The sequence below is a fragment of the Pleuronectes platessa genome, chromosome 11 (assembly GCF_947347685.1).
Source record: "Pleuronectes platessa chromosome 11, fPlePla1.1, whole genome shotgun sequence".
Taxonomy (NCBI): Eukaryota; Metazoa; Chordata; class Actinopteri; order Pleuronectiformes; family Pleuronectidae; genus Pleuronectes; species Pleuronectes platessa.
The window spans coordinates 3,564,870-3,585,133 of record NC_070636.1 but is presented as its reverse complement, the minus strand read 5'-3'; the positions used below and the strand labels follow the sequence as shown (position 1 = coordinate 3,585,133).

Sequence of the window (20,264 nt, the reverse complement as noted above, 5' to 3'; positions counted from 1 at the left end):
CATTATATATGATATATTGAAATTTGTGTACATCCACTGTGAGCCAGTACAGTATGACTATACAAATATGTTTATTAAATATACAGCACAATTATCTTGTTTCCTCTTGTTCCTCCAACTCATCATGACTCTTCAGGCCTGTGACCTTCAGGCCTGTGACCTTCAGGCCTGGAGCCGCGACCCCAACACCTTCCATCCAACTTCACCTTAAATCAAGATGTCATCACCAGAACAAATGACACAAGTAAGGAAGATTTATTTGAGTTATTTAATGATCCTGTTGGAAATAAAGACAGACATCAGACCAGCTGACAGTTAAATCCTAAAGTCTCTTTACAGATAAGAAACAAACACAACAGCGTCACAACAGGAGCTGAACACAACTTTCACAAAACAAGTACATCTGAACAATATCACTGAAGGAGGCCTGTCGATAACAATGATCCTTCACAGGCTGTGGAACTTTACTTTGGAAGTTTTTTAATATATCCTGTCAGCCTCTGTCAGTGTGTGAGTGACGGTCGTGGACACAGACAGAAACTAAACTGTTCAGCTGTGACACTGAAGCTTTCATCACCAATTCGGTGCAAGTAGAAATGTCCAAGATATTTTCAAACTGTCTTCACGTCACATTCTTGTAAATTGGGTTCACTGACCCTTTGACATCAGTAGAAACATGTTACTTGTCCCAGATTGACCCTGGTCCCTCTCTGGCCTCTTCAGCCCGTCGCCTCCTCTCACTCTCTCCGGCCTCCGGAGGCCCGAGCCCTCCTGGTGAGCAGCGTCTGCTCCTGCTGCAGCCGCCCGCTCTCCCGCCGGCGGTTGAGGGCCTTGGTGCTGGCGCGGAGCTTCCGGAGCCTCAGGGCCCGGAGGCGCAGCTGCAGCTCCTGGGGGATCTTCCCTCCTTTGACCCGGATGTCCTTCAGCCTCTGGAGGGGCGTCTTGGTGAGGGCGAAGTCACAGATGGTGGGACGGGGCTCCGATCCAACACGGCACCGGCGCATGGATGGGAAGTAGCCCTCCGCCCAGACCACCACCTTGTACTCCCCCGGGTTCAGGAGACGCCAGTAGTCACCGTCAGTAGCTGCAGGAGGGAAATATGATATAATTTACAAACTATATACAAACTATATACTACATTTTATTGTGAGGTAATGTAATCAACTAATTTTGGCCTTGGTAGTGACTAATTTAGTGTTGGTACAGAATTGGTATAAGAATAAGATAAACACATTTACATTAGACAGAGAAACTAATACTTCTCTTAAGTTGGAGTAAGTAGAAATTAAAAGATCAAGGAGTAAATATTATGATATTGTATAGGATATTGAACAGTAATATTACCCAAACTGCATGTAAATTGAGTTATTGCAAATGAAAAAAGCTGCATAAAAGTGCACTTAAACTGTGTATGTTGGTGGAATTAAGTGTCTGAAGACTAAATACTGAGCCCCTCTGTGCTTTCAGTGAAGAAACAAGTCAAAACAAAAAAGGTACATCTGGGGAAACACTAGTTTTAAAACCCCCACCGACCTGATCGGATGTCATGCTCGTGATCCTCCACCTTTATCAGAGCGTCTGCAATCCCCCGTCTGGACATCTTGTCCTTCACCACACCTTTGATCCCCCGGTGAACCTGAGTGGAGACAACGAGCAGAACTTTTAAAACTCTTATGCATCTCTTTCTGTTTTCTGAGAGATTGAATGTGATCCACCCTGAGCCGACCTGCTCCATGTAGATCAGCAGAGACTCCTTGTTGTTCTCCCACTCCACGGGGAGCTCGCTGGCGTGAGGGAACTTGTCACAGGACAACTCCACCGTCACCTCGAAGCAGTTTGTGTGCAGGTAACTGAAGTCGTTCATACCTGCAGGAAACACACAACCAGCATCAATCAGGTCGACAAACATTCAGATAATAAACCTGTAATTTACACAGAGGGGCAAACGTCCTTCCACAATTCATAATTCAGTAAGTTGCACATCTAAGTCATTCCTGGTTTACTGTTCTCCTCAGAATTGACCAAAGCACTTGTTCAGGCTCATAGGGAACTTCAAAAGAACCTATTTAAAGAAATGAATAAAATAATCAAGGCCATGTTTTTTCAGACACTGACTGAAAGCAGCTGATTGGCTCTCTACACAGCGAAGTGGAGTCTGGATGAAACCCCTCCAGGGCCTCGGTGGTGGGACTCACTGCCGGGGACGGTGTGCCACGCTCCGCCGTTGATGATGTTGTTGTGAGCCTGGAAGTCTTCGTAGTGGCACATGCGTCGCTGAGGGTTGGCCATCACCAGGTTAGTGGAGGCGTAGACGGTGGCCAGCCAGCGGAAGAAGGCGTCGTCCGCCGTGGGGGTGTCCTCGTGAGGAATCCAGTCCCGGGTGCAGTCGTAGGGATACGTCACCACCAGCTCTCCACCGTGCAGGTTCGCACTGAGCACGAAGGGAATGTCCTGCATCCAGCTGATGACGGCTCGGGTCACTGGTGCAACCTGGACGGGGGTGGAAGAGAGAGAGAGGATTCTTTTCTCAATAATAATTGTCAATACAGGAAATCTCTCGGTTACAAATACAGGTTCTACTTCAGAGAAAATACAAAACTGTTATCAGGGAAATGTACGTGAAGAATTCAGCAGAACCTCCTTTGACCTTCGACCCCAGAAATGGAATCAGTTCATCTCTGAGTCCAATTGAAAAATAATTGGTGAGGTTACCATGGTCTTGACCTTTGACCTTTGACCACCCAAATCTAATCAGTCAACTCATGAGTCGAGGTCAACATTTCTGCCAAATTTGAAAGGATTCTCTGGAGGTGTTTTTAAGATAATGCATTCACAAGGTAAAGTGTTTAAGATTGTTAAGATACTGATGCATCGATGTGTAAACAGCTTATTTCTGTTCCAGCAGCTCAGGAAGGTGTTTGTACTTTATATATCATAGAGACCGAAAAGTCAAGGGTCCCTGAAGGAAATTGTGTTGTTCAAGAAATGAATCAAAGGGAAAGAATGTGCTTCATAATTTTACAATGCATTTTTTTGTATATTTCTATCATTTTTCGTCTTTCTGGTTTAATTTGGGATAATTCAGCTCTTCAGGGTTTTAAACTCTCTAAACTAGACTGTTTAAGTTTAGAGTGGAAATTACTTTTTGGCTCCAAGTGAAGACAGGGGTCAGATGAAGGTAATGAAATAAAAAAATTCCATATTTTCAAATGTATAACATGTGGTTTTATATGCAATAGTACTTCTTCTGTGTATTTCCATCCACAAGCTGAGAATTTAACACTTCACCTCCTGTGGGCAAAACATTTTCCTTCAAAACACCAGCCAGACACAGAATTAGAGAAGTCAGAGTGAAAAAGGAAAAATTGTGTATTTTTATATCTGGAAGCAGAGTTTCTACATGTGTCCCACGAACACTGAGTGACGAGGCTCAGGCTTCCTGGAAAAAATCCCTGTTTTCTATGGCTCTGAAGGTTTTTTTCTGATCTGGGGCCGATTCGGCAGCTGAAGTGGAAACAGCAACAAAAACCTTCTGTTCAGTTTGACCTACATTTGTACAACTGAAAACCTAAGAGCGACCACATGTCACCTCCTGTAAACAGCAGAGTTTGGACATTTATTAAAGGCGATTCTGTGAATCTTCTCTTAAACGTTTTTTACAGTTTATTTACTATCTAGAAACATCCACAGCCCTCTTACGGTGGCGTCCTCCTGGGTGTAGTACTCTGGGATGGGGATGTAGTGGTTGGGGACTTTGGACGGATCGGCTGCGGTCTCCTGAGTGTCCCACATGATGTTGTTCAGGTCCGGAAAGTTGTGATTCAGGTCGATTCCCTCGACGCTGTATCGCCCGTCCGCCCAGCCGGCCAGCTCCGAGCCCTGCAGCACATCGGTCAATCCGGAAACAGTCAGTAAGAGTCAGACGACAATGACCCCCTGTGGCTGCAGGGGGCGCTGCTGCTCAGTAAAACCTACACAGTGTTGCTTTAAAGCGTTACTCACCTTCTCGTACGCGAACTCATATCCATCCGGGTTCATTGAGGGCAGGAGGTGGATGCGTGTCTCGGTGACCAGTTGCACAATGCGCTGGTTGCCCTTCTTGTATTCTGTGCACAGGTACTGCATGAGGTTGAGGACCAGCTCCCGACCGAGGACCTCGTTCCCGTGCATCCCAGCCACGTAGCGGAACTCGGGCTCACCTGCCAGAAACACAATCACAGCGTCACCTGATCTGCAGAGCAATGGATGTGGAGACATTCATCTAAATGGCCTTCAGGTTTGGGTTAGGGTTAGGGTTAGGGCCAGGCCATAAAGAGACATAATCGTCATCAATACAAATGCAGAATCAATCCTAGAACAAACTAGGAGCCAAAAGAAAAGGTGGGATGTGATCATATATCTCTTAGTTAGTGTTAAAAACTGTTCGTCAAAGTTCAAACCCGAAGTCAAATCAGGAACACATTCAATCTCCCAGATAAAAACATTCAACCCTTTTGTATTGTGTTAGGAATCAGTGGGGGAACTGGTCCACGTGCGCTTTGCCAGTAATCACAGTGTGTTGGCCTGAACCGACGGCAGCCATCCCAGAATACAAACACTCAGAGGACACAAGGTCTGAACTTCATACACCAGCATTTGGTTCTAATTAAAAAATGAAAGACACACGTGACTCCCCCTTCCTCTTCATATCAAACCATGAAACCACTAACACAATTCCCATCATTCCCAATAAGACCAGTTTGACTCATCACAGATGTGGAGTGGCTTTGTTTCCCTGCATCTGAAGACAGCATCGCAAAGAGCTGTGTTTTGTTTGGTGGTCTGCAGCCTCCAATGTCAAACTGTTATCAGTGTGTTTACACAGGAGAGAGCCCCCCCCCCCCCCCCCCAACCTCCCTGTGTGGTGCTGCTGCAGGAGGAACACACTGTATAAACACTGGAGGACGTTGAACTGGGCCCCAGAGCAGCTCAACTCAGGGCGCCTGTGGACTCTGAGGCTCAGGCGAGACCAGTTGGATCTGTCTTACCCAGTTCGTGTTTGCCGGGGTTGTCTGAGATCTCCATGACGTAGAGTTTGAGGCCCTGGTAGCTCTTGCCGATGGTGTAGATGCGGGTGATGTCCGGACACTCCTCGCTCACCGACTTCATGAGCTGGAAGAACAAAGAAGTCCGTTCAAAAGCCTCGAAAAGGGTTAAATCTGGAAAAATCTGCAAACTGTTGAGTCTGTGAGTCAAATCCCTGGAACCACAGTTACTCATCGTGAGTGTTCGGGCCGCTCTGACCTTTCTCATCTCTTTGTAGTCGTGGTGTCTGAAGTCCAGAGCGTCCTTGGATCCCGGGTCTTGCTCCGAGTCGTAGATATCAGTTGGATCTAAGAAGTAAAGAGCACGTGAGGTTTTCAGCAGCTTTGTTTACAACCATCCTTTATGTAATTCACAGACACATCTCTGCCCACCGTGCACACGACAGCCGAGGATCTCCGCCCTGAGGCAGATGGTGCCGTTGGGGTACCAGGTCTGCGGGTTGATCCGGATGTAACGGGCGACACCGGGGACGGGGAAGAGTCCGAGCACCGGGGTTTCTGGATCCTGGTTCCCTTTAAATATCTGAACAATTTAATGTGATGTTAATACATTTACTCCTTGGCTTTGTAACCGTCTCTCAGCCGCAAACGTCAGTTTCTCTCCACACTTTCCTCCATTGTTTTCATTTTAAAATTGTTTCTCTACGACAAATCTTTCTCTTTGGCCCAAACTCTTGAAAATGTGTTTTTCATCTGCACGAGGTCCACGGGTCATCGGCACTGCTACATTCCTGGAGTCAGGAAACACAACAGGATTCTGGTTCTCACCGCTTCTTTGGTCCCGTTCATGCAGGTCCTCCAGCTCACAGAGTCATTGCTCAGCTGCACTTTGTAGGTGAGGACCCAGTCCCAGCTGTGGTGAACCAGGAAGAACAAGAAATCCCAGTTTAGTAGACGTCAGTGCAACAATTTAAGATCATTCTGTTCTTGTAACGTAGAGCATTGAATTCAAACAGCCAAGCTAGTTTGCAAATCACTAAACGTCTCCATCTTTCACTGTTCAATGGGTCTTGAGCCCGATTTGCAAACCAGTTTGTGCAGAACACACACTCTTTGTGTTGCTCCTGACACTACCTGACCTCCAGATGGAGTTCCGGCCTTGCAGGATGACTCCGGTGAACTGGGTGAGGTGGATGGCGTCCACCTCCAGCCACTGGTGCCGGTCTTTGTACTTGGCACACCAGGCTCCATCGTACAGGTCCCCGTCCTCAATACCAGACTTTAACACAACGACAAAAACATCGTCAGATTTAGTGTTTTTATATTTATTCATTTTGACCTGACGATTGCTTTCAGACGACAGATTTAAGACAGAACAAGATTGTTTAGTGACTAACTCATAAAAGACGCTTCATAAAAGTGCTCAACACGAACTCTTACTACTGCGACTGCACTCCCTGGAGCCTTATTAGTTTTACACACCAATAAAAGCAGTGGAAAAAGAGAAGTAACGAGAAGGGAACTTACTTTTAGTCTTTTAGTTTCAGAAGGATGCCGCAGGATTTATGGATAGAAATGAAACATGATGCTATGAAGTTAATAATTAAGCATTGGAAGATATTTTTAAGGGCATATAATGTGAGGCTGCAGTTTGCATGTTCTCTTTGTGTCTGTGGGTTTTCTCTGAGTTCCACAGTTCAGAGTCCTGTGAACTGAGGTATGCTTGTTTCAAGTCTCTAAATTGACCATAAATGGGATTACGAGCAAATGGTTGTTTGTCTCTGTAGCTAATTTATGGATCAAGGGTTTTGTTTCCTCCATTCAGTTTAATTTGCAGCGTGAACAAAGAATAATGTTCGACTTAATTTATCATGATTTCATTCAGGATTTTCACAGATTTTTCATTATCTTTTGACATCTGTAGAATCTTTAAAAACAAAAGAAGTCTCAAAGTTCCACATGTGCAGTTCTCTTTCTAATCTTCTACCAACACTGTGTCGTCAGCAGCTTGTTTCTCGGTCCCTCGAGTCTTGTAATTGAAAGCATTTAACTTCAAGGACCACAAAGGAAATAAGTGAGATTTTATTTCAGATCATTGGGACCTGAGGCTCTAAATCCTTTTATATCAAACGAATAGACCAAACTGAACTAGTGTGTTCTTGGTGTTTTGAAGGATTTGGACTGACCTGGATATTCAGCCTCCCCCTGTGAGGACCCAGGCCCGCCCGCTGGTAGGAGGAGGCCTGGATCTGACTGTCATCCACCCGCAGGGACTCGAGCCCCAGAGGGGGACAGTCTGGCGGGAAAAGGAAAAAGCAATCATGAGATAAAGGTCCTCTGTGGGTTTGTGTCTGTGCTCTTGTGGATCAGCTGATAGATGCTGGTGTGGGACTGGGAGCTGAAGGGTTAAACTTAAACGCTGTCTCGCTGGTTTCCCTGAGTTAGCAAAAACAAAGGCTGATGTAACATGAGGTCCCAGCATTTGGAATACCCCTGATCATCCAGGGTCAGTTCAGTGGAAGTTTGGAAGTCCTCCTCCTCCTCCTCCTCCTCCTCCTCCTCTGTGTGTCTGGGAGGAAGAAGTGCGTCTGAATGAAATCTGAGACAAAGTTTTGGGGCCAAAGCGTAAAAGTCGAAGCTTGAGTAGAGCAGGAAGACGGGAGCTCCAGCTGCAGAGTATTTTACGACTTTGTGAACGGGCAATAACATTCTCATCAATCTCCAACTCTCCTGGAAGTGGCTGCACAGCTCTGTCTGTTCTCTTTAGGTTGTTGAAGTTGATCCACACGACTATGTTCTAGTCCCATCCCCAGGAATGTGAACATTGTGTCCTTCTGTTATAACATAGGGAAGGTTTTGGACTTGTGGACTATTCATAAATTACAATTTGCAAACACCCTCTTGGACAACTTTATCACTGCTTTTCCTGAGTTGCAGCTCTGCATGTGTGTTATCCACATGTAAGCAAACATCTGGATCTGATTTCGCTGCTGTTGTTCTGCCTCTTCCCTCATGAAATGAATCATAAATCATATTTTTGAGAATCCTGTGAGTGACCTCTAACGTACACGTCAATATAGCATAAACTAGTGTTTGATTTCACAGTTTTACACTTAATTATCGTATGTAGGCATACAACTATTAGTCGAATGGACTTAGCAGTTGTTGGGAAATTGATATGTAACAATTGTGATAATCTTATTTCTACGTTGACTCATTTCAAGTTTTTAAATATTAATATTTGTTGTTGATTGATCCGTAAAGAAGGTTTGAATTTGATGGACCTGCAACTATTTGGCCTCTTACAACTTTAAAATACAAACAGTAAGTAAACTTTTTTTTAAAACTATTATTTACTTTTCTAGATCATTTATGGTTGAAAAGTTTGATCGGGATTTTTGAATCAACACATTTATTATTATATTTTTTATTGTTTAAAGATTTAATATTTTTTCTAAAAGTACAGTATAGAAAATAGTAATTTATAGAAAACAATCCTTAGTTATCGTACAAATATGCGTTTTTCACAAAAAATTCAAGGCATGAAAACATGTAAACAAGTTCTAGATCAGATGTATCTGCAGATATCGTCTATTTCTTCTTTAATTGAACTATGTCAAATTATAAAAAGTAATTTATTGATAAAGAACCCTGTATTTAGATAAACATAAGTTGATTCATGCTCTACAGGCTCAGAAGATGTAAATCTGAGGCCCAGTGGGTCCCTGAATGCATCATTTATCAATTAATTATGATTCATAATTGGGTTTAATTAACCTGAAGTTCAGATGGTAAAAGTTTTTCTTACCCAGTTTAGTTTTCTTATCTTGTTTCTTGTTGACATGTCTCTTCTCTTCTTTGCCGTTGACCTCCTCACTGTCCTGCCTGATGTCTTTGGTTTCCAGCTGTTTGACACTGGTGCTGTGTAACGTTGTCTCTGCTGTGGTGGGAGACACTGGCTTTCTGCTCTGATCCTCCACAGTGACCGACTCAGTCCAGTTCACTCTCACATCTGTGCGGTTGAATAGTGAAGAGCTCTCTGTCGCTGCCTGGTTTGTTGGCTCTCTGGCTCCGGCTCTGTGCAGAAGGAAGACTCCCAGAGAAATCACAGCAGCCAACAAGCACGATGACTTTCCCATCTTGCTCTTTGTTTGCAGCTGCTGCAGGAGTGAAAGAGCAGGAAGGAGAAAAAAGATTCCCCCCGGCCAGTTTCTGTGCAGCTGACAGAACCAGACCTCCATCCACATCCCTCCTCCTCAATCCCACCTCCCCTTCCTCACCCTCATCCTCCCTCCCACAAATCCAGCTCAACTCCTGTGAAAATGTTTGATTCAAAACAGACGTGTGCGTGACTGCAGTTTACGAAATGACAGTTTTGTGTTGCAATAAAACATTTTAAAATGTTCAGGATTATTTTGTACTTTTGCAAAAATACAACAACATCATAAGTTTCCAGACAAAAAATATGACATTTTTTTTTACTTATCAGGACATATTAGAAAGATGAGTGAGGAATATATACATAAGTATTTATGAGAGGTTTTATATCTTCAGTGCAGAGTTTATTATTAATTTTAATTGGTTGTTTCCTTAATTTGACATTTTTCTGCTGATTTCTGCTGATTTTGGGTATTTTTTTCATCCTTAAAATAACCTAAATTAAAGTTAAACATGTATAAACGTCCCTGCTACCAGTTTATACCAGTTACTCAAATTGTAAAGCACCACAGTTTCTTCACAGGCCTTTTTTTTTACTTACTATTTAGCAAGTATGTTTGAGACAAGCATCTGTTTTCCTTTGGATTTGGACATAATCTTGTATTTTTCATGGTCCATGAATCCTCCTCCTCCTGTAACTCTGCCAATATCATCTCCAGACTGTTGTGTTTGCAAATCTCGACCTCCAGCTCCCCCTGGTTCTGAGATTTCTTCAAAAGAACTAATTGCCTGATAAAAAACATTATATTTAAAACAGCTGAGACAACATTAACTGTTGAAATAACAAAATGTGTGTTGTCCCTGTCCTCCATGTTGTATGAAGACAAGCAGATATTCATCACAGCAGGAGTGTGACCCTCTAACAGATGTTTGTGTTAAGAGTCAACAGCAAAACACCCAGAGAGAACAGATCATCAGATCTTTGCTGACTTGCATGTTTCATGTTTTCAGAAAAACCATAACATCTGTGCTGCATTCGACTTTTACCGTCATAAAACAAACCGAGCTTTGACTCACCGTCTGGTGAACTTGATCATGTTGCAACACGGCACAGAGGAAAACGAGGAGTCACACTGAAAGCTGCATATCACCTGAAGGATTTATAGATATGATCCTGACACAGAAAAAAGGATTAGAGCAAAAGGATAAACATAATTCTGTATGTTTTTTCTATCTATCTATCTATCTATCTATCTATCTATCTATCTAAATAATACAATAAATACAATAATAAACATTTATAAACAAAATTGTAAATTATTAATTGTTATTAATACTATTATTGGTATTATATTATTAGTAGTATAATTAGTATTATTATTATTAGTAGTAGTAGTAATAATAGTAGTAGTAGTAGTAATAGTAGTAGTAGTAGTAGTAGTAGTAGTAGTAGTAGTATTAGTAGTATTATCTTTTATAAAGTCGACATTATTACAACCTTTATTTTGAAAATGAGAATTGCCGAAGCTGATTGGTTCGTTCGCACATGACGTGTACAGGAAGTGTCAAGAGGAATCATAACACCACATCAGAAGTCGCTCTATTCTTCCTCTTATCGTTTAATTCCCCCTGTTTAACGTCACTTTACCAATGGCGGCGGGTTTAATCTTTCTCTGACAAGCGGCATTTGTATAAACCTTCCACATTCTACGAGCAGTGACATGAAAACAGGAGGCTGTTCGCCGGAGGAGCTAACAGGAAGCAGCCAGGAGCTAACGAGCGGCTGTTCGGCTGAGGAGTAAGTGAAACTGTGCACGACGTGTACGTGGAAAGCTTTGTGAATGTGGTGTATTAGAGCGCAGACTACGTCCTACACTCCTCCAGCTTCTGTTTAACGTTACAATATGACACTAAGGCGAGAAGTCTGCGACAAACCACGGCCTGGTAGCCCGCACAGGGGTCTGTGGGTCCTGGTAGTCCACACAGGGGTCCTGGTAGTCCACTAAGGAGTCCTGGTAGTCCACTAAGGAGTCCTGGTAGTCCACTAAGGAGTCCTGGTAGTCAACACAGGAGACATGGTAGCTCTTACAGGAGACATGGTAACCCATACAGGAGTCTGAGTCCTGGTTGTCCACACAGGGGTCTATGGGTCCTGGTAGTCCACACAGGGGTCCTGGTAGTCCACTAAGGAGTCCTGGTAGTCAACACAGGAGACATGGTAGCTCTTACTGGAGACATGGTAGCCCACACAGGAGACATGGTAGCCCACACAGGAGACATGGTTACCCACACAGGAGTATATGGGTCCTGGTAGTCCACACAGGGGTCCTGGTAGTACCCACAGGGGTCTAGGGGTCCTGGTAGTCCACACAGGGGTCCTGGTAGTACCCACAGGGGTCAGGGGTCCTGGTAGTCCACACAGGGGTCCTGGTAGTAACCACAGGAGTCTTGTTAAATAAGTCCTGGTGGCTCCTACAGGAGTCCTACAGGGGCCCAGTTAGCTGACACAGGAGTCCTGTTAAATTAGTCCTATTAGCCCGTATATAAGTCATATTAAACCATACATAGGTCATGGCAGCCCATACAGGAGTCCTACAGGGGCCCTGGTAACCCACACAGGAGGCCTGCAGTGCAAAGTGATCAGCCTTAACTGTGTGTTTGTGTGTCTTTCAGATGAAGACGAGCATAATAGCGATCAAGCAGCTGGAGACATGTGTCCTGTGCGACTAACCGACAGCATGTGACACGGCCACTCTGCTCAACCCACAAAACCAGTTGGTGTCGATCAAAATGCCTCGACTGGACGAGGTGGCCAACGTCGTCCTCCGGGTGCCGAGCATCCTGCTGCTGGACCTGCTGTACAGATGTGACATCGAAGGTTTGACCGAGCATCTCAGGGCCAAAAATGAGGACATGCTCTTCAAGTACAAATATGTCATCTGGAACATGTACTACCTGGGTACGTATTCATGTGATCTCCTACGATACGACTCTCAGAAACAAAACTGATAGAATGGAAATGAGGTAAATGAAAATAGTCTCTTCAGGAATAACAAAGTGAAAACAAGCGTAATGAAGTCACTTTCTCTCTGTGTGCGTTCATCCTGTTTCTTCCGTCAGTTAAAAAACAACAAATACATTTTAGTTTCATCAGGCCATAGAGGTTTGTTCCAGAGCTCTGCTGGTTTCTTTGTGTGGTCCGCTCTTTCTCCTTCTGGAGGGTTACGAGGGGTTAACACTCTGCAGTGACTCCTCTGAGGTCACAGTCTGCATCCTACAGAGCATTCTTCATTCGCTTCACAGTCGTTAAGTGTTTTCTCTTCACCCTGCAAAATGAATTAGTCTGGTGTGATGCTAACCCACATTCAAAGAGCCATCAACTCCAGAACATAGTCTGGGTTCCACTGGAGAGATTGTCTTACTTACAGTGTTTGATAGTCTGTCTGCAGTGCTTAAACTACAATCACATGTTTAGATGTTGTGTTGTTCAAAGCTGCAAAATACAGCAGATTTGGTGACAAGGGTTCCAGCTTGTGTTCATCACAGAAAAACAAATACTCTCCTCTATCTTCCAGGTCATGTGATTAACGCGGTGGTGTTGGTTCTGCCATTGAGACACATTGTGACTCTCTACCTCCACATCCTGGCTGTGCTCCTCCTCTACATGGGGCATCAGATTTCCAAGTGAGATGTCCTCCTACTATTACTACTGATACTACACTTCCTGGATTTATTGCACCAGGATCATTTTTCTGTCTTTCCCTCACTGTCTTGTCCAGTAACGTGAGATCAATGTCTAGGAATAATTCAGGCGTGATATTATGACAGCAGACTCAACCTGTATATCTAATGTCATTAGATATATTTCACATATAGTGATTCCGCCTTTTGCCCTGCCCACAACTTACAGTCTGAGCAAGTAGTAACTCCAAAAGACACACAAACATTAGTGTATGTAGTGTAGGATCCCCCCTCAGGCAGTTGTGCGTCAATGTGTGTTACTTTGATCACATGAATACTGCTAACACAAACAATGTACATTGTGAATTTGCTTTAAAAACGTCCTCGTTCTTTTTTTAACAGGGACTATGTCCGTGAAGAGCTACACTACGGTTTTGAAGGAGCAGTGTACCTCGATTCTCTGGTCTTCAACAGATTTGTCTCTGCAATGACCAGTGAGTCCTACAACCAAACCAGTATCGAAAGCCATCGCATTAAGACTACTTTATTTGCTGTGTGTATTTTGTGCATCTTCAAACTAAATATTTCTTATTTTCATTCTGCTCAGGTCAGATTATTCTCTGCACGCTGTGTGCCTTCCTGATGAAGACCAGAAAGGTGTGGCTGTTCTCAGCCCACATGCTGCCCCTGCTGGCCAGACTCTGCGCTGCCCCTCACGCCACGCTGCTCACGGTCAACACGTTCGCGATGGGACTGACCGGATCGGGGATCGCCATGTTCCTCCTCTCCAACCTGTTCGTGCCATACCGCCTCGCAAGGGCTGTCTATTCAGAGCTGCTTCGGGTGGAGGTAAACGAGTCTCCTGGAACCAGAAATGTTGCAGTGATGTGTGTTTGGAGGTTGTAGATGACAAAACACTACAAAACAAGGGTTTGATTTAGCATTTATGTGTGTTTTTTCTGTTGTAGTTAAGCAATCCTGATGATTATTCATTAATTTACAAACACATTTACTTATTTAAAAATATCACCTTCCCTCTAACTGCACTTGTGGAAATCTCTGCTCCTACTTGCTGTATTCAAATAAATAGAAATCTCACTTTAAGTGCATGTATTTTATATTTTGTAACTTTAAAAATCTCAATTAATCACAATAAGATTCCATGTATTTTGTTTTCTATTAGTTTTATGTGTGTTAGTACTGTGTACCCACACTTTTCTTACTATCTAACTTATTTACTCTTCTCATCACACCACTGCTTTCCTGTCTCTCAGGTGATTGAACTGTACAGACTCCTGGCTGTGGGAATCTCTCTGTGGAACCAGTTTGCCGTCCCAGTCCTCTTCAGCGTCTTCTGGTCTGTTCTGTTCATCGTTCAGCTCTGCACCGACGTCATGTCCGGCAACGCGGCCTCGGCAGCCAATCAGGGGATCATGTTCTTCCTGCTCACGAGGTTTGTTGTGATTGTTTGTGGATTGTTCAGTGCACATTATTCCTCTGTGACTGTTGTGTTAAAGGGCTGATGTGTCTGCAGTGTGTCTGAATGTTGTGCCACGCCGTACTCTCTGGTGGGCCTGACCTTCGTGGTGTCCTATCTGGCTCTCGGGCTGCTCAACCTGTGCAAGTTGTACCTGGGAGGTTACATCGCAGTTCAGAATGAGAACGTCATGCACAGGTCAGATGGTTTTACTCTTATACTTTCACCAGTTCACTCCTTATGGTTCGTGTTCTCTTGTTAGATTCGTCTGTGGAGGTGAATTAGTTCTTTGTGTATTTTGCAAAGACATCACAGGGCCCATGCATACCTGTGTACTTGTTCTACATTTGTATATACTTTATAAAGACTATATATACTATAGGTTTTCTCTATCTCTCACTCTGGCTCTCTCTTTCCCTCTCTCTTTCTCTTTCTCTCTTTTCATATTTCATCTTTCCCTTTCTCTCTCCTTCCCGCTCTCACTTTCTCTTTCTCTCTTTTTCTTTCTTTATTTCGGTCACTTTCTCTTTCTCTAGCTTTATATCACTTTCTCTTTCTTTCTCTATTACTTTCTTTCTCTTACTTTCTTTCTCTTACTTTCTCTTGCTCTCTCTATCACTTTCTCTCCCTTCTTTGCCTTTTTTCTCTTTCTATCACTTTCTCTCCCCTCTTCCCCTTTTTCTCTCTCTCAGTCTAGCTTTCCCTCCGTCTTTCTCTCTCTCCCCCTCCCTCATTCTTTCTGTCTACAGCTACAACTGAAAGCTGAAAGTGTTGTGATTCTGTCTTTCTTTACTTAACCTCTGTTCCTGGTCCTCTTGTCCTCAGGGGGGTGACGGAGGGCGTCACTCTGCTCCTGCTCGCCCTGCAGACAGGTCTGTTGGACATGCAGGCCCTGCAGCGCACCTTCCTCCTCAGCATCATCCTCTTCATCGTGGTGACTTCAACCCTACAGTCAATGATCGAAATTACAGATCCGGTCATTCTGGCTCTGGCTGCGTCCCGCAACAGGTAATGGCAGCAGGAAGGAATTTAATTTCTTTTTATGAAATGTTATTTTTATTGCATTACTCTCATCGGTGTGTTTTTCATTCATTTCTTTTTCTAGGAGTCTGTGGAAACACTTCCGGGGCCTCAGCATGTGTCTGATGCTGCTGGTTTTCCCAGTGTTGATGGCGTTTAAAATCGCCCAGTTCTTCCACATGGACTTCTGGCTGCTTATACTGGTGTCCAGCTGCATTCTGACTTCCCTTCAGGTAGGAGGAGGGACTGCCTCCTGAGTTTGGTGCCCCCCACTGGTCATATAAAACAAGACCGATGCAGCTGCAGATCTTCCTGCTTAGTCTTCATCAGTCTTCATCAATGTTGTCCCATATTTTTTCACACACACAAGTATTCCTCATACTTTTCCTGGGGTCCACATTGAAATATAATACATATAATCATCAGGGTTAGCAACACATACAGTGAACAACTTTAACAGTGGAAGCAATAAAATCACAACAAAATATCTGTTCCTTTAAAATGTCATATTGATAAGGGCAAAGTAATTTTTCACTGATTTATAGAACCATTATTTATTTATTACTACTACTAATATGACCCCTCCTCATCTGCCTCATTTTATAAAACCTCCATACCTCTGGATATTCATTATTACTTCAAATTAATAATAAGAATTTGATCCTATATATCAAATTGAATGTTTAATCTGAGTCTTTCGTTATAAACGTAGAAATAAAGAAGTGTTATTGTATTCCTCCAGGTTACAGGCACCCTGCTGATCTACTCCCTCTTCATGGTGGAGCTGTTTCGCAGCGACCCGATCGAGAGCCTGGACGAGGTGATCTACTGGGTGAACGCCGTCAGCCGGGTGCTGGAGTTTGTGGTGGCGCTCTGCGTGGTGGCTTATGGCACCTGGGAGTCGCTGTTCGGGGAGTGGAGCTGGATGGGCGCCTCTGTCATCATCATCCACTCATACTTCAACGTTTGGCTCAGGGGTCAGTCCGGCTGGAGGAGCTTCCTGCTCAGACAGGAAGCGGCCAAGAAGATCAACTCCCTCCCCAGGGCGACGGCTCAGCAGCTGCAGCAACACAACGACGTCTGCTCCATCTGCTTCCAGGTCAGTCTCACCGTCAGGGGCGGGTCACTGGAGGGAGAGAATTCAAAGATTGAATATTTAAATAACTTTAAAACTCACTGTACGTCTTGAGAAAGCCTTCATGAACTGGCATCTAGTTTTATTTGCACATAAATGACACAACAGTGTCAAGACGCACAACAGAAGTAAAACAGATGATTAAGTGTTTTCTTGCTGTTGGTTATAATCTTAAAATTGTTGCTCAAAGCTCAACCAGGTATTTTCTTAATGACTGACTTTCAAACCAATGGATTTTATCGGAATTAAAATGTATTTAAATGCTCATATATAAATACATTTTTTCAAGAAGGAATTTAATCGTAGAAACAGATTTTTCTTCTTCATAAACATAATATCACATCAGCCATGAAGTATAGATATAAGGATATAGTGATCTATGAGACTGGCCCAGCTCAGTGTGCATGTGCTACACATGACACTCAGAGTTGTGTAGATGTAAAGCTCAACACTTCCTGTACCTTTCTGAAGGTTGTGGTTCCAGTATTTCCTGTTAAGCTCCGCCTCTTCTCGCACAGTGCAGGAAGAATCTTCAGCCTGACCTCATGTTTTTTTTGTGAAAGTCGACTGATCTCATCTGTTCTGTCCCGAGGACTTGTTTTCTGTCCAGGACACAAAGTCCAAAACCTAAACTTAGATATTTTTACAACTAAACTGGAACTAATGTAACAAGGAACTAGGTAGAGATAAAAAGTTAGCTCCACCATTTCCTGGTTCAAGAAATTTTCCATTGTCCTAAAAAAAACAGATAAGATAAGACTTTGATCTCTGAGGGATTTGATTTGTGTTTCAGCAGCAAAGAGACAGGGTGAGAGGTAAGAAAACAAATATACATTTTAAAATAATGGCAAAATAAGAGATTGTGATGTTTAAAAAGCCAATTCACAATAAATAAATATGTGTAAATATTTTTCCAAACGCTAAATAGGTCAGAGAGAATTCAACAAGGACACAAAATATAAAACAACATTAAAGCACAATGAGAACTGGACATAATAACATTAATATTTCACAATAAACTAAGATCATTTCCAGAACATTTAGACAAGGACTGATAACCAGGAAGCAGGTCATGACGCATAACTTCAGATACGGAAAGAACAGTGTTTATGATTACATCACTGTGACACTGGCAAAACCTCAGGTGGCATCTTCTGCGTCTTCTACATGTATGGTAACTTGTTTTCATCCTCAGATATTTATATTCTTCCAGTTTTGTATCTCATGTGTTAAAAACATAAACATGTGCAAATGGCCTTTGACACCAGTGACTCCAGAAACCCTGATTACATGTTACTCCTTCTTTTACGACCTCTTTTATGACCTTCTGGTAACATGTGATCCCACTCTCCATGTGCAGCATTAAGCCAACACTCTCCAGGTATTGATGTGAAGTCCCTTTTGTCTCTTTCCACAGGAAATGAGCTCCGGTGTGATCACATACTGTCGACATTTCTTTCACGGGAACTGCCTCCGCAAGTGGCTGTACGTGCAGGAGACCTGTCCCATGTGCCACCAGTCGGTCAGGCCCACCCCCCCAGGCCAGAGCGAGGCTTCGGGTGACGCTGCGGCCGAGAGAGACGCGGGTCCAGATCCGGCTGCACGACACGAGTTTCAAAACCCAGACAACAACGTGCCGCCAGAGACTCACAGTGACGACGCAACTCCTGATCCAGCCGAGCAGCAGGAGGAGGAGAGGGAAAGGTCAGAGGGTGGAGCCTGTGACACACAAGATAAAGACCAACCAGTTGAACTACAACTGGCTCAAGGTCTTCGGTTCAGCTCCAATGGAGACTTTGTGGGATTTGTCAACCCATCGTCCAGCTGGTCTTCAGCGGAGCCTTCTAGTTCCCATGTGCACCAAGGGGAAACCTCTCCTCCCGACAGGCCCGGCCCAGGTGAGGAGAATGTGACGGACTCACCACTGCTGTCGACTCCTGATGACATGGAGGAGCAATGTGACTCTAACGGAGAAGGACTTGGAGACGGTGCTAGTTTTTGTCTTAGAGGGACACAAACAAACAGTGGTAGTCATGCCGGCTGTGACGGGACACATCCGTTGTGTAAAGACATCGATTTACCAGAATTAAACAATGCTGATAAAGAATCGAGAGGCCGTCACACGTAAGACGAGCCTGGTTCTTTTGTGAAACCTCCCGTGAAGACTCTGAGGATAAGGATAACATGACACATTCAGATCCTGAGAGGCTGAACCTGTCCCACACGTCCCCCCCGCTGTCCTCCACCGGACGCACAATCACAGCTCTCAGTGACTGACCACCCTGCATCAGTGCCTTGAAGGGTCTCAGAGTGGGAAGTGGTGACCCTCTATCACGGGGACTAAAACACATTTGCCTTCTCTCTGTGAACCAATAGAAAACAAATCTGTATCTCGTACCAGACAGTGTAGTGAATGTGCTTCAGTTTAGTCCATAACGTGCTTCTGGATTTAATAGGGAGACGAAATTTGGTGAAATGAAAACCCTTGTTGTACAATTGTTAAAAAAAAAAAATATATATATATATATAAATAATTATTGGAAATCATGTTTAACTATAAAGCAATTACCTTGCAACAATATCTGAGCAGGTTACAAGGAAAAACTTTACCTAAATTTAATTTAAATTATTTTTATTTAATTTTCTAATGTAAAGCATTTCTTGTGCAAGCAATGTGGCAAAAAGGAAAAAGCTTCAGCAGCAGCATCAGCCTGTTGTACTGCAGCAGCCTCCGTCTCCCAGTATTAAATCACAGCTGTGAACATGTACCTTTCTTTTTTTTGTACTGTAGGCTCTGTGTTAATAAAACCCCGACTGGCTCACAGTGAGGCTGACATGAATATTCTGTCTGTAGCTCCCAGCGAGGACAGTGCTGGCTGGTCTGTGGATTTAAATTTGTTTACGGTGTAATCTTCCTTATCATCTTTAATTTAGTGTCATACTCATGAAATGCTATAAATGCTCATTCTCATGGTTGTTGAAGGACATATTTTAAAAACAAGTCCTGGTAAATCAACTTGTTAGAAACTTGTATTTTTGTTGAGAACTCAAACTTTTTATTCTAAACCAAACACACAGTTAATTGTTTTCTTTTAAAACTTACATTTTTGTAGAAGAAGTGGTGTAAAAAAATCTTGGTTTTTGTTTATACTACATCAAACATGAAAATTAAACTTTTTAAAAACCTGGAGACTGAAACTGAAATATTTACAAATGTGACTCATGTTCCTCTTGTGTTCAGTAATTATCTACTGAGATTTTACACAGCTTCAGGTTTGCATTGCATCAACTTAGAAGTGTAAACTCAATATCAGCTGGAATCGCAGGTGTGAACGTATAAAGGGATATTATTGCATAAGAAATATGGTAAGAGGTTAAATTGAATATCAATGATCCAACTTTTTGGTTTGGCAGGTCATTGTTTTTCAAATGTGGCAAGAATGTGGCCAGCATCAGACTCCAATGGGAACTGGTCACACTCTTGCATGTGCAATTTATATTATTGTAAATATAAAACACAACAGTTGAGGGTTAACAACACAGGATGTCGCACCTTGTTTACTCCTGTGCGACAAAGTGTGGCCTACACAGATCAAAGCTGATTGATTAACTGATTATAAGATAAGAGGAAACTTTAGTGATCCACACACACACACACACACACACACACAGGGGGAATTCCGTTGTTACAGAATCAGGCAGATCAGACTGAGGTAGACAAGAGAATACAAAATATAAAAGAATGGCAATAGAATAAACCAATTTAATA

The 20,264-nt window shown here is 43.2% G+C and overlaps 2 protein-coding genes across 3 annotated transcripts; one reads left to right on the top strand and one right to left on the bottom strand.

The window, feature by feature from the left end:
- Positions 1-249: 249 nt before the first annotated feature.
- On the bottom strand, positions 250-9,284 carry LOC128450430 (probable carboxypeptidase X1). 2 transcript variants are annotated; one of them, XM_053433864.1, is made up of 13 exons: positions 8,833-9,284; positions 7,211-7,320; positions 6,164-6,303; positions 5,853-5,937; positions 5,457-5,607; positions 5,284-5,372; positions 5,028-5,151; positions 4,003-4,199; positions 3,700-3,879; positions 2,196-2,490; positions 1,727-1,866; positions 1,534-1,636; positions 250-1,084 (listed from the first exon to the last, which is right to left on the bottom strand). In XM_053433864.1, exons 1-13 carry the CDS (start codon positions 9,269-9,271, stop codon positions 738-740), a joined length of 2,400 nt encoding a protein of 799 aa, XP_053289839.1. In that variant the 5' UTR covers positions 9,272-9,284; the 3' UTR covers positions 250-737. The 2 variants fall into 2 exon arrangements, with proteins under 2 accessions (XP_053289839.1, XP_053289840.1); XM_053433865.1 differs by lacking the exons at positions 7,211-7,320; positions 8,833-9,284 and having other exon boundaries at positions 6,159-6,203.
- Positions 9,285-10,725: 1,441 nt separating this feature from the next.
- zmp:0000000662 (RING finger protein 145) lies at positions 10,726-19,683 on the top strand. The gene is made up of 11 exons (XM_053433866.1): positions 10,726-10,980; positions 11,856-12,141; positions 12,758-12,866; positions 13,266-13,357; positions 13,471-13,712; positions 14,138-14,316; positions 14,398-14,538; positions 15,166-15,348; positions 15,446-15,593; positions 16,103-16,459; positions 17,913-19,683. Exons 2-11 carry the CDS (start codon positions 11,973-11,975, stop codon positions 18,621-18,623), a joined length of 2,331 nt encoding a protein of 776 aa, XP_053289841.1. The 5' UTR covers positions 10,726-10,980; positions 11,856-11,972; the 3' UTR covers positions 18,624-19,683.
- The last annotated feature ends 581 nt before the right edge of the window (positions 19,684-20,264 follow it).